Source organism: Dipodomys merriami, unplaced genomic scaffold (genome assembly GCF_024711535.1).
Source record: "Dipodomys merriami isolate MVZ:Mamm:240054 unplaced genomic scaffold, mDipMer1.0.p SCAF_679, whole genome shotgun sequence".
NCBI classification, from domain to species: Eukaryota; Metazoa; Chordata; class Mammalia; order Rodentia; family Heteromyidae; genus Dipodomys; species Dipodomys merriami.
Window position 1 is genome coordinate 503,379 of NW_027206267.1, and position 14,192 is coordinate 517,570.

The window sequence follows — 14,192 nt, forward strand, 5'->3', positions numbered from 1 at the left end:
TTGGTGCTGGGAAAACTGGGCAGCCACATGCAGAAAACTAAAAGTGGACCCCAGCCTATCACCATGCACCAACATCAACTCAAAATGGATTAAAGACCTTAACATTAAACCTGAATCTCTGAAACTACTGCAGGACAGAGTAGGAGAGACACTTGAACTAATAGGCACAGGAAGGAACTTCCTGAACAGAGTCCCAGGGTCACAACAAATTGGAGAGAGACTCGACAAATGGGACTACCTTAAAATAAAAAGCTTCTGCACAGATAAAGCTATCGCAACCAAGCTAGAAAGACAACCAACTAATTGGGAAAAAATATTTACCAGCAATATATCAGACAAGGGGTTAACATCCTGTATATACAGGGAACTCAAGAAACTAATCCCTCCCAAACCCAACACACCAATTACTAAATGGGCAAGGGAACTAAAGAGGGACTTCTCAAATGAAGAAATAAAAATGGCAAAGAAACACATGAGGAAATGTTCATCATCCCTGGTGGTGAAGGAAATGCAAATAAAGACAACCCTGAGATACCACCTTACCCCAGTCAGAATGTCCCACATCCACAAATCAGCCAACGACAAATGCTGGAGGGGATGTGGAGAACGAGGAACGCTATTACACTGCTGGTGGGAATGTACACTCATACAACCACTTTGGAAAGCAGTCTGGAGGGTCCTTAGAAAGCTAAAGATTGACCTCCCTTACGACCCAGTCATACCACTTCTAGGCATCTACCCTGAACAACAGGAACCAATATACAAGGACACGTGCACCTCCATGTTTATTGCAGCACTGTTCGCAATAGCTAGGATATGGAAACAACCTAGATGCCCCACCACAGATGAATGGATCCAAAAATTGTGGTATCTATACACAATGGAATATTATGCAGCCATTAGAAATGACAAAATAATGGCATTTGCAGGGAAATGGATGGAGCTAGAAGGAATCATGTTGAGCGAGGTAAGCCAAGAACGAAGAGACAAACAGTACATGGTCTCCCTGATAAGTGGATGATGAATCCAAAATGTTAGGTGATATGACAAAACTAACAGGACTTAAGAAACAAAGAACTCCCACTCATCTGGTTGAACCACTACTAAATATCCCCATGCTGCTGATCACATATATGGTATATAACATATGAGCACCGTTATATATTACAGACTGTGATAGACAATTTGCTCCAGGAAAGTTAGAATGAACTTGTGACTTTAAATGAGCATCATTATTCCACAATACTGTGAATTTCCGGAAATTAAGTAATCACTTAATCACGATCAAAAAAAAAAAAAAAAAAAAAAAAAAAGAACCTTGGGGAAGGGAGGGAGGGAGGGGATGGTAGGGGGAAAACAATGGAGGGGGTAACAATGTTCAAGAGGAAGTGGAAGTGTACTCATTACCTCACTCATGTAACTGTAACCCTCTGTATAGTATCTCTACAATAAAAAAAATTTAAAAAAAAAAAAAAAATAAAGCACATTTACCTTTCTGGATTCTTCCATGAAAATGATCATATCAGAATGCAGCAGTCGTACTCGCTGCACCCTGTGGGAAATGAAGCAGGTAACTTGTGGGGGACCGGGGCGGGGGGAGGGAAAAACTGAAAGAGGCCAAGGGAAGGGGTGACATGGTCCAAAAAGAAATGTACTCATTACCTGACTAATGTAACTGTAACCCTTCTGCACATCACCTTTACAATAACAACAACAAAACTCCCTCGTAAATGCTCCTCAGGTGGGCACAGTGGCAAATGGGGGTCTGGTTGATTGGTTTGTCGTAAAAGGTAAGTGCTACTAGAGTGTCAACCTTTGAAATTCCAAGCAATAGCCTCAGAACACCTGGAACTTGCTGCCTCTTTGGGGTTTGCCTGGCTAGATGGGAGGCGCTGCCATCAACCATGGCACCGCCAAGCGTGAAGCCAGTTTCTTGACTTGCTCTTCCTATCAAATTCGGGAGAGTACAGGAAGTCAAGAAGCTGGCTCAGGAAGCCAGACAGACAAATTCTGCAGGAAGATACGAACTGCTTAAATATCAGCCAAATAGACTTCGGTCCCTGTCCATTGTCTAGGGACATCTCTTGATACCTACCTGCAGCTAGCCAGGACTCCTGGATCAGCGCTCAAGAATGAACAGCGTTGGGGAAGTGGGGTGAGGGAATGAGGGCAGCTGGTTGGTGGCTGGTGTGTCTGTCTTTTCTGGCTTTGGAGAATATACGCGTGTCTACCATAGAGTAGCTGATTCTAGTTACCATCAGCCATGACTGGACTCAAAAACGATAAAAAGAAAAAAAATTTCTTTTTGGAGCTCCTTGAAGCTGATTACCCTTCAGCCAGGCTGGGGGGAAGCGGGGAGGCGGTGGGAAGAAGTTTGAAACCCCACTAATACTTGTTGGTTACTAGGGAAGGGATTTTCTTCCTCTGCTCCCCCCCACCCCACCCCATTGTTGATCTAACTTTGGTACAGCCTCATTGGAGCTCAGTAATTAGTTCCTGGAATGGCATGTGCTTCGGCAAAAGAGTGGTCTCCGCACAATCGGCTTTGTCCAGCCGAGGCATTCCAGCCCCATTATGCACGGGGAGAATGTTCTCTTAGTTCTGGAAGTATTCTAGTCAATAATACACTGAACTTTCAAATTTGGCAACTCCCAAATAAGTAAATAAAACAAAACGTTAAAAAATATTTTTAGTCTCTTTCTTTCCTAATTGGCGTATTCTTATCCACGACCAACATGTCTCTACGTGGTTGGAATCTTTCGGTAAACAAAGTATTAACATTACATATTGAGCAAGAGTGGTACAATCTAAAGACTTCCAGGATCAAGAAACAATGTTCTTAAGTGTTTGTGTGCATGGAATGGGAAACAGAATTTTAGGTACCTTGGCGTCGATGAAAATGCCCTCTCTCACAGTTGGCTCTACCATAGTTTAGTCTTCTAAGAATGATTTTCTAGACTGAGTCACCCAAGTAGTGGATTCACAGCTCATTTTACCTGAGTCAATCTCTTCTTGCTACTTGGTTGAGAAAAGTCAGGAAGCCTGTTTCTTGCTCACCTCCACCCCTTACTAAACTTCTGAGAACGTTTTTATTCACAGACTTCTTATGGAAGTTCTGGATGTCTTGCTGAGAACCATTTTGAGATGCGGACTGCAATGCAGTGTACTCACTTTATATACCAGGTGTACATTCTTTGTAGAACAAATAGAATTCAAGGCTTTAAGAGACTTCGAAAGGTCCTTTGCTACCAATCTAATGCTCAGTCTTTCTTCACTAACTGGTTTAAGCAAGCAACATTTCTCAAATAATTGTATTATCACCATCAGTCAACACTGAAATGTTAAGATACGCTAAGTACTTCACATTTGGTTTTCATAGATTTATCTCATTTGGTTTTCATAGATTTCCTATGAAAATAAGTACTATTAACATCCCAGTTCTAAGTAAAGACATTAAGTCATGGCAGAGACCAAGCACCCTGGAACCCTTGTCTGTCTAAACAAAGCCACTTTTGGACTAAGGTCCAGAAATTTGTAGAAGGCTCTGACTTTTACATCATTTCTGAATTTTGGCAAATATGTTGGTAATGATGTGACGTCAAAACAAGAGTTCAGGATTTCCTCTTCTCCTCTGTACCTTATACAAACTTTTCACTGTGTATGCTATGCCTCTTGCTTCTAAGGAGACAGCCATTCCCTCTGCCTGCGCTGTACCAACAGCCTGTGAGCTGCTAGCACAGTGGCTCTCCCGCATCTGATGGGATAACAGAAACTAATCTCCTGAAAGCCGTCAGGCGCCCAGCCCCACCAACTCCTGGAGAAGGCGTCACCGGCCATTTGCAGCTGCCCCCGAACAGTGAGTTATAAAGACAAACAGCAGCCCGACGCTAGGCCTGCTAGACAGGAGGATTCACTTACCGACAAACGGAAAGTGGTTTGGGAAGATTCCAAAGATGCTGTTACTGTGCATTGTAAATAAAATGGAGAAATAAGTAGCAACACTGCCCCAGATGAAGACGTGATTAATGACAGTCCAGTAACTGGTATCCAAGGCTATCTGTAAATAAAGTAAAATGAATGAGGCCTTTGGGATTGAGAGAGATTCATTTGACTATGAGCTATTTCCTCAGAATTGCTGACAAGCAGGTGGTGATTATTTAGCTGCTGGACCAATTGCAGCCACCTCCACACTCTCCCCAAAACACACACACACATACACACACACACACACACACACACACACACACACACACACACACACGAGTGACTGAGCTTGATGTTTCTGTTAGACAGCAGACTTTGGATCTGAAGGCCAGTCTATCATCCAAGGTTGAGATAGGATCAGGAGATAAAATGTTAAGCTTTGTTAAGTAAGAGGGGAAAGAGAGAGAGAGAGAATGGTTTTGAAATCACCTTCCAAATTGCTCTCAAGTTTTCTACTGGGAAAAAAAAAAATTATGGCAGCAAACAAGCCCAAGTTTGTACCTAAACACCCACATGGCCATTTTTACACATGCATAATCTTTTACACACATATTCCAATTCACTTTTATGACCCTTTCTTTACAAGACTCGAAGCATAACCGAGAAAAATCCCAATCTTCTTGTCATAAAATTCAAAGACTCAAGAGAGTAAGAGCGCATTCACAGGCGCTTCTAACTAAAGAACTAGAAGAAAGGCTGGTGTGTGCTCAGAGATGCCAGGAAAGTACTGGTAAACGTGAATCCTTGACCAGGAGACTCTGCTCTCGTGATTTGTGTTTCAGAGGTCTGAAGGAGTCCCAGTAAAGGTCTGTACTTCTGGCGGAGTTCGGTGCGCTGATGCACCACCGTGGCCATCTCATCTTCCTGGGAGAGCAGGCTTACCCGCAGAGTGAACGCCGCCCGCCCGCTCCACATGCAGAGGCACACATCCCATCCTGCTCGCAGTTTACAGTCCTGTAAAATGTCGCCCCAGTTGAAAGAGGCATGCCAGCAGCTTTGGATGTGAACTGAAAAGGTTATAAAAGGACAGCCTTTTCTTTCCGCAAAAGGCCTGAAAACAGCCTCTGCCATCCAGGCCTTGGCCCAGACCTGTGGGTTTTCTAGTTCATTCGGTTGCTAAGGCAACCAAAATCTTCAAGTCTTGTCTTCCACCACCTGTTAGTTCATTACCATCAAAGGACAACAATAGCCTGATCTGGAGAGGGGAAGAAAAGGCAAAGAAAAAAAATCCAGACTTACATAAAAGGACTCTCGGAACAGGTGGCTCCTGTGGAAGCAGAACTAATGGAAGAGACAGACAAGCACCATAGCAACAAGATGGAATAAGACCTCTTAAGGAGAGGCAGTTAGACCAAAAAGAAAACCCCCTCCTCACTATTTCTGCATTTTAAATATTTAATAGAAAAACCAATCTAAAACAGTCACTGGAGATCTGGGTTAATATTCTGGAACAAACAAATGGAAACATCATCTCAAAATAGGGAACAAAAACTCAAAAGAAAACCATGTTCAGACTCATGAATGTCACATCCAGGAACCCATATACAATTAGTAGTGTTTTAAAAAGAAAAAAGAAAAGCATTTACAAAGACGTGACAGAAGAAAACTGCTTTGTGAAAATAGCATAGACTTCCAGATAGAAAGAGCCCCCTAAATCCTAGGCTAATTGAAAAAAAAAGGTATATCCCGGTAACATTTGAAAACTAAGAATAAAGAACATAGCACTTTTGGATAGAATATATTATTTACAAAGGAAAGAGAATGAATCTAGCATCAGATCTGCTACAGTGGTAGACAGCAGTGACATGTCTATCATTAGGAGGCTGGGAATCAATGATCAGAAGCTCAGGATTAAGGTTCAAGGTCAGCTCAGGAAGCAAGGCTCTTTTGACTACAGTTTTTTTTTTTTTAATATGAAAAAAAGAAGAAGCAGCAAAAAAGTGGGGCTTGGCTTGAAAATAACTTATGGACAAGCAAAGGGAAGAGAAAAAAGTTAAGAATATAGGAATATCAATAGTAGTTTTGTTTTTTTTTAAAGATACATTAATTGTGAAGAACGGAGAACAATGTACTAAACACCTTTTGTGCCTGTCATATGTTATACTTACGAAATTCTCAGATAATCTATTACCTTACTGATATAGTACACAATGCCAGGGACTGCTTGGAAGAATGTTTTCAAAATTTATTTTTCCTCCCAGCTGGCCTTTTATTTCTGCTACTAATTTTCAAATCATCTTTCAGAACCCCAAGAATCAGGCCCAGCCTTGAAGGGGAATCTGTTGAAACCACAAAATGATGTCACAGTACGTACGTACGTACGTACGTACGTACGTACGTACACACACACACACACACACACACACACACACACACACACACACACACACACACACACACACACACACACACACACACACACACACACACACACACACACACACACACACACACACACACACACACACACACACACACACACACACACACGTGTCTCCCCTTGAGGAGAATGTAGAGAACCAGAAATGCACCCTCATATCAAGGAAGAGCTCCACTGATTCTTAAGAGTTTGTTCAACAATCAGAAGCCAACAAATAAAATAGGCTACAACGCCTGCTACAGGTACTACCAAAAGTTTGCTTTGACCTCTCAACTTGGCATAGAATGGTACTGACCACCACTGGCATTCAAAAGGGAATTGAAACACAACTCTACAATACCCATGAAAGAAGGTCTGTGGAGCAGCAATCATCCCTACTGGAAAAATTGCTCTAACTTTGTGATTAGGACACAGAATCCAAGGAAGTATAGTATCAAATAAACTTTAGATCTTACTTTAAAGCCTAAAGTTATTATTCATAAATCCTAGCAATTTTTTTCTCTTTCTAGTATCACTAATTTTTTGGGGAGGGAGTTGCTTTTTGTTTTTTTTCGGTCATGTGGCATTGAACTCAAGGCTTGGCCTGGGTACTGTTCCTGAGCCTCTTTTGCTCAAGGCTAGCACTCTACCACTTTGAACCACAATGCCACTTCCAGTTTTTGAGTGGTTATCATTGGAGATAAAGAGTCTCACGGGTACTTTTCTGCCCTGACTGGCATCAAACCACAATCCTCAGATCTCAGCCTCCTGAGTAGCAAGGATGACAGGTGTGAGGCACTGGCACCTGGCTTTAGAGTGTGTGTGTTTTGTCAAGCACAAGAAGGAAATACTCCTATAGTATTTCTCTTTACATCCGCCCTGAAGAGGTGACTGTGACATTCCTACAGACATGACGGTTATAGACACCTCCCAAATCTGGTCATTTATACTATAGCTTCATGGTTTTGTTTTTTTTTAAGTCTCAAAATGTGTAAAGGAAAATCCTAGTATTCTTTTAAGATCATCTCCTCCCCTTCCCCCCCCCCCCCCCCAGCAGGAAAAAAATCCATGTAACAATCACTGGGAATTTCGCCAGCTTTGAGCCCTTAAGGTACTTTCAGCAGCTGCATTACCTGCACGCTGACCACAACAACCAAGGAAGTGGCCATGGTCACAGCAAAGGACTGGTAGTCGGCCATATGTTGCCCATCTTCCGCAGCCATGTTGTACAAGGCCCCATAGGGGATGAAGAAAAGAACTAGCGAGGTGTAGATGCCATGGGCCACACAGATGAAAAATTTACGCTTGTTAAAAAGGAGGTTCAGCTGGCCAGGTTCATAGAGCTGGGGACAGTCCATGCTGTTCTGGTCATTCACGTCCTGTGAACAGTATAATTTCAGGAGAGAAGAGTGGAGGAAAAGTCAGAGAGACTCAATATCCTACCATCTTAGCCTGCCCGTTGTGTCCTGCTCTTTCCCACGGTAAACACAGAGGTGTTTTATTTGTTGTTTTGTTTTGTTTATAGGGAAGGAACTTGTGGCTTCAGGGGAGATTGGACTTGGTCCACATAGATCTTAAACAGCAAGAGGCTGGACTTGACTTGAACCTAGATCTTGGAATTCGAATCCAACTTTCTTCTCTACACTTCCCGGCAGGCCACTGTGGCTACAGACCCTTTGGAGGAATTCAGGCTCCAGCGATCCCAACCAAGCCTGTTGTCCCCTTTGGACCAAGAGATCATGGCCAACGCAGTGGGCGGTAGTGACCAGGAGGTGGCAGCAGAGAGCCACAGCATCAGAACTGGATAACCAGGAACTCCAACCTGAGGCAGAGGTTGAGTTAGGGAAGCAGGAAAGGAGCACAGAAAGAGGGAGTGGGGAATTGAAGGGAAGGAGGAAAACAACACCAAACATTTAGGATCAAAGTGCTTTACCAAGGATTCAGAAGCCACTGAGAAAGATTTAGGACAAAGAAATGGAAAACTGCACGTTTAGCACCAAGCAGTTCCCGGGGGGAAAAAACTAAAGTGATTCAGGCTTGGTGTGCACATGAATGTCTGGGACCCAACCCATGATTCCCAATTTTGTCAGTAGCCAGCTGGGAGCACCACAGCCAAACACCAAGAACCAAAAAGAACAAGAGTCCGCCGCTAGGAACATCAGAAAGACTGGGCAGAGGAGACACATTCTTGTGCTACATCTTAAGTCATAACCCATGCCTCCACAGCCAAAACTTAAGCTAATGTGATACTCATGACAGTGTAGGAATATAGCAAGTCCGAAGGCAAGAGCCTGGCTTGAGGTTTAGTTCTGTCACTTATCAGCTGTGTGGTGGGAGGACATCGATTTGAACCTCCAAAGCTCCGCTCCCAGAGCTGAGTACCAAAGCCCTCCCCGCCCAGCACTCCCTCATCCTGGGATCTGTTCAAAGGCCAGAATTGACAAAAGCAGGGAAAGGAGAGCAGCAGACATGGCAATAATGAGTCTTATTACTCTTTTTTTTTTCTCCTGGAATTGCACAATAACCATGTTTTCCCAGAAACAGGCTTCATTGTTATTATTTTATTCCACATTCAAGGAAGCGACAAAGCACCAAGAAAAGGAACGCTTGTAAACACGGTCACTTGGAAGTGAACGTGCTTAATCCTTTACATCTAAGGTCTTCCAGAAGTTCCTTTTTGTAGACTTCCACACAATACGCCCTCCACCAGCTGCCCTTTTTACACAGGAGAAGGGAGCCGTACAGTGGCCTGCAGAGCCAGCGGGATGTGAGGAGGGAGGGAACTCATAATGTGAAGATTTACATTTTGCAATAGATGGCTTCCAGCCAGAAATGGAGGCCTACCAAATGGGTAGGCCTGAGAACAGTGCGGGTAAACTCTGGTCTCCTTAAAAATACTTCTCTCACCCCCACCCCCACCCCCCCAAAAAAAAATCCCACACGTTTTAAAATAACACATTGTGTTGTGCCACGGAAACGCCACTGGCTAGCCTGCCATTTCCCCAGGGACAGCCAGATCCACCCCCCACCCCCTGGCAAAGCACCACTGGTGCCAGGCAGCCACCAGCACTCTGCTGGATCCCCTCCCTTCCCCGACTCGGGCAATTCCAGGGCTTGTGCTGGCCATGCATATCTTACTGTTCGCACTGGCCTTCTGTATCGCTACCTCACTCCCTGATTTTCTGTCTCCCCCGTCCCCCCACCCCCCTCCAAAACAAAGTACACGGCAAACCTTCAGAGACAATGGTAGCATTGTTGTTGTTTTGGTGGTACTGTGGTTTGAACTCAGAGCTTGATACTATTATGCAGGCATTCTTACCACGGAGCCACACCTTCAGCCCTGATTTTGCCAGATGTGTCTGAAACAGGATCTCAAGTTCTGCCCTGGCCAGCCAACTAGGTGTCCTGATCCTCCCAGCAGGCTGTCTGGACTGGCGTAACAGGTGTGTGCCACCCCATCTAACTCGGTTGAGAAGGAGTCTTCGGAACTTTTCTTCCCTGGGGCTGGTCTTCTAACTGTGGTCCTCCCTGACCTCAGTCTCCCAAGTAGCTAGGATTACAGGCATGACCCACCAGTACTTGGCTTCACAGGCATTTTAATAGTTGCCATATGAAAAAGAAAGTATAAATCATAAAACCTTGGGAAATGCTAGGCTGTGAGGAAACTAGAGACACGAATTCCCGGGGGGACTTGCTCAGGGCCTCTCCCTCAACAATGTGGGGTATGAATTTCCATGAAGAGAGAAGCCAAAATGACCAGAGGACCCTTTTGGGGAGCAGATGGCAGGAGAGGGGTGTCTGAAAGAATCTGTCACTAATGCAACCACTGTTAAAACATCTGTCTCTCTAGGGCTCTTTCTATGAATCTTGTCTTCTCTGTAGGAGCCCAAAACAACTAACAGGTTTATAAAGATGTAAAGATAGAGACACGCACATACCTGGTCAAAAATCCCCATGGCGAGCACCGGTAACGATGTGTAGACAATGTTAAAAAGGGTGATAAACCACTGGTCATAAACAGTCTGAAAAGAAATAACATCAGTGAGCAACACCATCCATGTCAGTGAGAACATTCTCCCCTAGGGTTAAAGAAGGCAAATTTCTAAAGTAAACGGATGTTAGCTTCTGGAGCCAGACGGATGGGAGTTCTCTCCTGTATTCGGCTTCTTCGTATAATGCTAGATTTATCTAAATTTCCATCTTCTTTCTCTGAAAGGAGTTCATCTCCTTCCCATAGAATGGCAGGGGAGAGGAGATGATGCACGTATACACCTAAGACAATGCTGGCCACATGAAAGACCCAGACCCTTGTGGTGGGTTCTGTCTCATTCTCTAGGCTTTCAATATTTTAGGCATGTTCCTGGGGATCGTCTTAAGAAACATGCCTAAAAGAAGAAAGCATTCAGTATGAAAACAGCAAAGCAGCCAGATGGATGGAATGCAGTGACCGATGAGGAGGACAATGGATATCAAGCTTTAAGGAAGGCACGGTGGTTCACACCTGTAATCCCAGCACTTGGGAGACAAGTTTGAGACCAGCTTTCCAATGAAAGAAAGCTTGAGGAAAAGCATGTCAGCGAGGTATCGGAGAGCTAACAAGATAGTGGGGAATTACCTGTCAAACTCACAAGGAGGATTAAAAACTCCACCAACACTTTCAAGACTAGTGTGATGTTACCTTTCCCCTCCTTATATTTCACCAAATGCCAAGGATGGGATGAAGCCCTAGTGTTTTCTAGGCCAGCCAGCTGTCCTACCCCAACTGCCAATATGCTACCCTGGGGTCCTGGCCCAGAGCTGAGAGTTGCAACTCTCGGCTGTCTTCTGTAGATCCTCAACACACCCAGACTCCAGGGCTCAGACTATCACAACCATCCAGGTTCAAGCCTGTTGCCCAGAGGCCACCGGCCCCTGTCCATCAGTCCCGATGGCCTCCTCCTCTTGAGAGAATATGTCCAACTCAACGTCTAGACGTCTGTGTTGAGAAATGTCTACTTCTGGGTATCAGGATACATACAGTACATAAAAAATAACAGAGCAACATTGGCCATAAGAGTCTAAAACCAAAAACATCTATCAGGAGAGGAATGGAGAGAGATACTGTGGTGTAGTGGTATGACAGAATACTAAAAGTAAGATATGAATCATTCAATTATATGAAAAATCCTAAGAATAAAATAAAAAGAAGGGAGCCAGGCCCCCGTGGCTCATGCCTGTAATCCTAGCTACTCAAGGGGTTGAGATCTGAGCATCATGGTTCAAAGCCAGCCTAGGCAGGAAAGTCCATGAGATTCTTATCTCCAAATAACCACAAGAAAACCGGAAGTGGTGCTATGGCTCAAGTGGCAGAGCACTCGCCTTGAGCTAAAGAGCTCAGGGACAGCATCCAGGCCCAGAGTTCAAGCCCCATGACCAACAACAACAACAACAACAAAAAATAGGGATCTTGAAGATAGGGGTTGGAGAGACAGAGAAGGAAGGGGTAACATTTGCCAAAAACAACCTAACTTGCCAACCAGTAACCCTCCTATACATCAACTTTATAATAACTTTTAAACATGCTAGATGCCAGTGGCTCACATCTGTAATCCTAGCTACTCAGGAGGATGAGCTCTGAAGATGGCAGTTCAAAGCCAGCCCAGGCAGGAAAGTCTGTAAGACTCTTATCTCCAGTGAACCACCAGAAGACCAGAAGTGGGGCTGTGACTCCGAGAAAGCGTGAAAGAGCTCAAGGACAGCACCCAGGCCCTGAGTTCAAGCCCTACAACCATCCCATCAACAACAAAAGAAGAGATCTACAGCTCTAAGCCAAAAGACAAAGAAAAATATTTCCCCGGGTTAACCGCGATCAACAAGAGAAGAAGAAGGAATCTGGGAAACTGTAACATACCAAACTCTCCAGTAGCAAAGAGTTTGGCCAAGAGCGCCTCCTATCACAAACTGAAACCTCTAATGACCTGACAGTAGCCTTTATCAACTGGCACCCAGAGTTGAAGCCTAATCTCACAACTGAAGCAAGACAGGACAAGAAGTACAAGTCAGGATTCAGGATCCGTGAGTTTTTCCAATTTATTGGAAGAGATGTTTGCTTCCACTCAGAGCCACAAGAAGAAAAAAGAAAAAAGCTAGTATTTACTGAAGACTTATTCTGTGCCTTTGAAGTATTTTAGATATGAACTCATTGAATTCCAACCAATCAGGGAGGAGAATACTATTAATACTTCTCAATTGACAGATGGGGCTGGGGCACAGACGAAGTCCATTAAGATTAGAAGACTCCGATGACCCTTCTCACTACAGACATCTCCATACAGGTGTCTCACTATGGCTCGGGGACCTTGCAGGCAATCCATAGTATCACAGCTATTTTCATAATAATACTAACCAAGTGTTTATTTGCCCTTTAACTCATTCTCTCAGGAGTGCGCATAACCTGTACTACGCAGCTGACTGAAAGCAGAAGCAGAAATGTAACCCAGTTGTCTTTTACAATGCCAAGTAGTTTTCCAAAAGTATAGAGCATTGGCATCTTTCTTGTGGACTTGGTTTTTTTTTTTCCCTATAAAAATGCAGTAACTTTTCAAAATAAACTTGAGTTCATCATTTTTAATTAGTCACTAAGTCAGTATTTAAACTTTCCCCCCCTCTTTCTTTTGGGGGGGAGGGGAAGGGGCTGGACCTGGGGAGTGAGCTGGGCTTGGGTGCTATCCCTGAGCTTGTGTGTTAGAGGCTGTTGCTTTACCATTTGAGCCACAGCTCCACTTCCAGCTTTTTTGGTAGTTGGGGGATAACATCTCACAGACTTTCTTGCTGGCTTTGAACCAAAATCCTCAGATCTCAGCCTCCTGAGTACGAGGCTTGCTCTACTTTCATTTCTAAAATGATACATATTGACAGATGAGGCTTTGAAATAATCTGCTCTTAAAAGCTAATTTTGCTGAAGAACATCTGTCCTCATCTAGGTAATCCAGGAAGAATAGAACTCACCAATACCATATCTACAAGGAAGGATAGAGGAAACTTCTAGGAAGGAAGAGAATATCAGAACCTCTCCAGGACAGCAATAATGACTTCTCTGGTACCCCTCCCAAAATAAAGAACTGATAAAACGATCAACAGAGCCATACTCATAACGGAGACAATGTTTACCTATGAATACATTTTGCCCCACCCTAATTCTTTGCCTCTTTAAATCTAAAGATCACGTCTGCACTCCAAACATGACTGAAGGGGGATGGAATGCTGTTGTTCCTTGGAACAAATAATACTTGAGAACAAATAATAAATACAACTTTTACAGGCTGGGATTGTTTTTGGCATTAACACTTCACATGGGTTAAAACCTCCATGGCTTCCCGTTCCCCTTGGAATACAGCCACACTCTTCATCGTTCATGGCCTCTATAGTAACCTCACCTCCACCATGCTCTCAGCCCGTTCAATACCAAGATTCTCCAGCTTCCCAGGTTCTATTCTCCCTCAGGACATTCCCGTTCATCTCTGCCTAGAATACTTTTACCCCCAGGTATTCATTTCTCAAGTTTCTTAAGGGTATGGCTGGGATATTAGAAAGCATATCAAAATTAAACTGGCTCCAGGAACTGTGTCAGAACCAGGAAATAAGGCTGAAAAAAAAACACTAAAACAGCAAAAAATGAAATCAGCTATTAAAGAATGAACAAGAGGCTGGGAAGATGGCTCCGTGGTAGAGTGCTTGCTTTGCATGCCTGAGGCCCTGGGTTCGATTCCTCAGCACCACATAAGCAAAAAGGAAAAAGCCGGAAGTGGCGCTGTGGCTCCAGTGGTAGAGAGCTAGCCTTGAGCTGAAGAGCTGAGGGACAGCGCCCAGG

General features: G+C 44.0%; 1 protein-coding gene across 1 annotated transcript in view; it reads right to left on the bottom strand.

Moving 5' to 3' along the window:
* Positions 1-14,192, bottom strand: part of LOC138815880 (probable phospholipid-transporting ATPase IM) — a 66,693-nt gene that overhangs the window by 11,251 nt on the left and 41,250 nt on the right. Inside the window, exons 12-14 of the mRNA XM_070005260.1 lie at positions 10,282-10,365; positions 7,477-7,722; positions 3,919-4,057 (exon numbers count right to left, since the gene is read on the bottom strand). Of these exons, the coding sequence (XP_069861361.1) occupies positions 3,919-4,057; positions 7,477-7,722; positions 10,282-10,365 (469 nt within the window). The remainder of the gene's footprint in view (positions 1-3,918; positions 4,058-7,476; positions 7,723-10,281; positions 10,366-14,192) is intronic.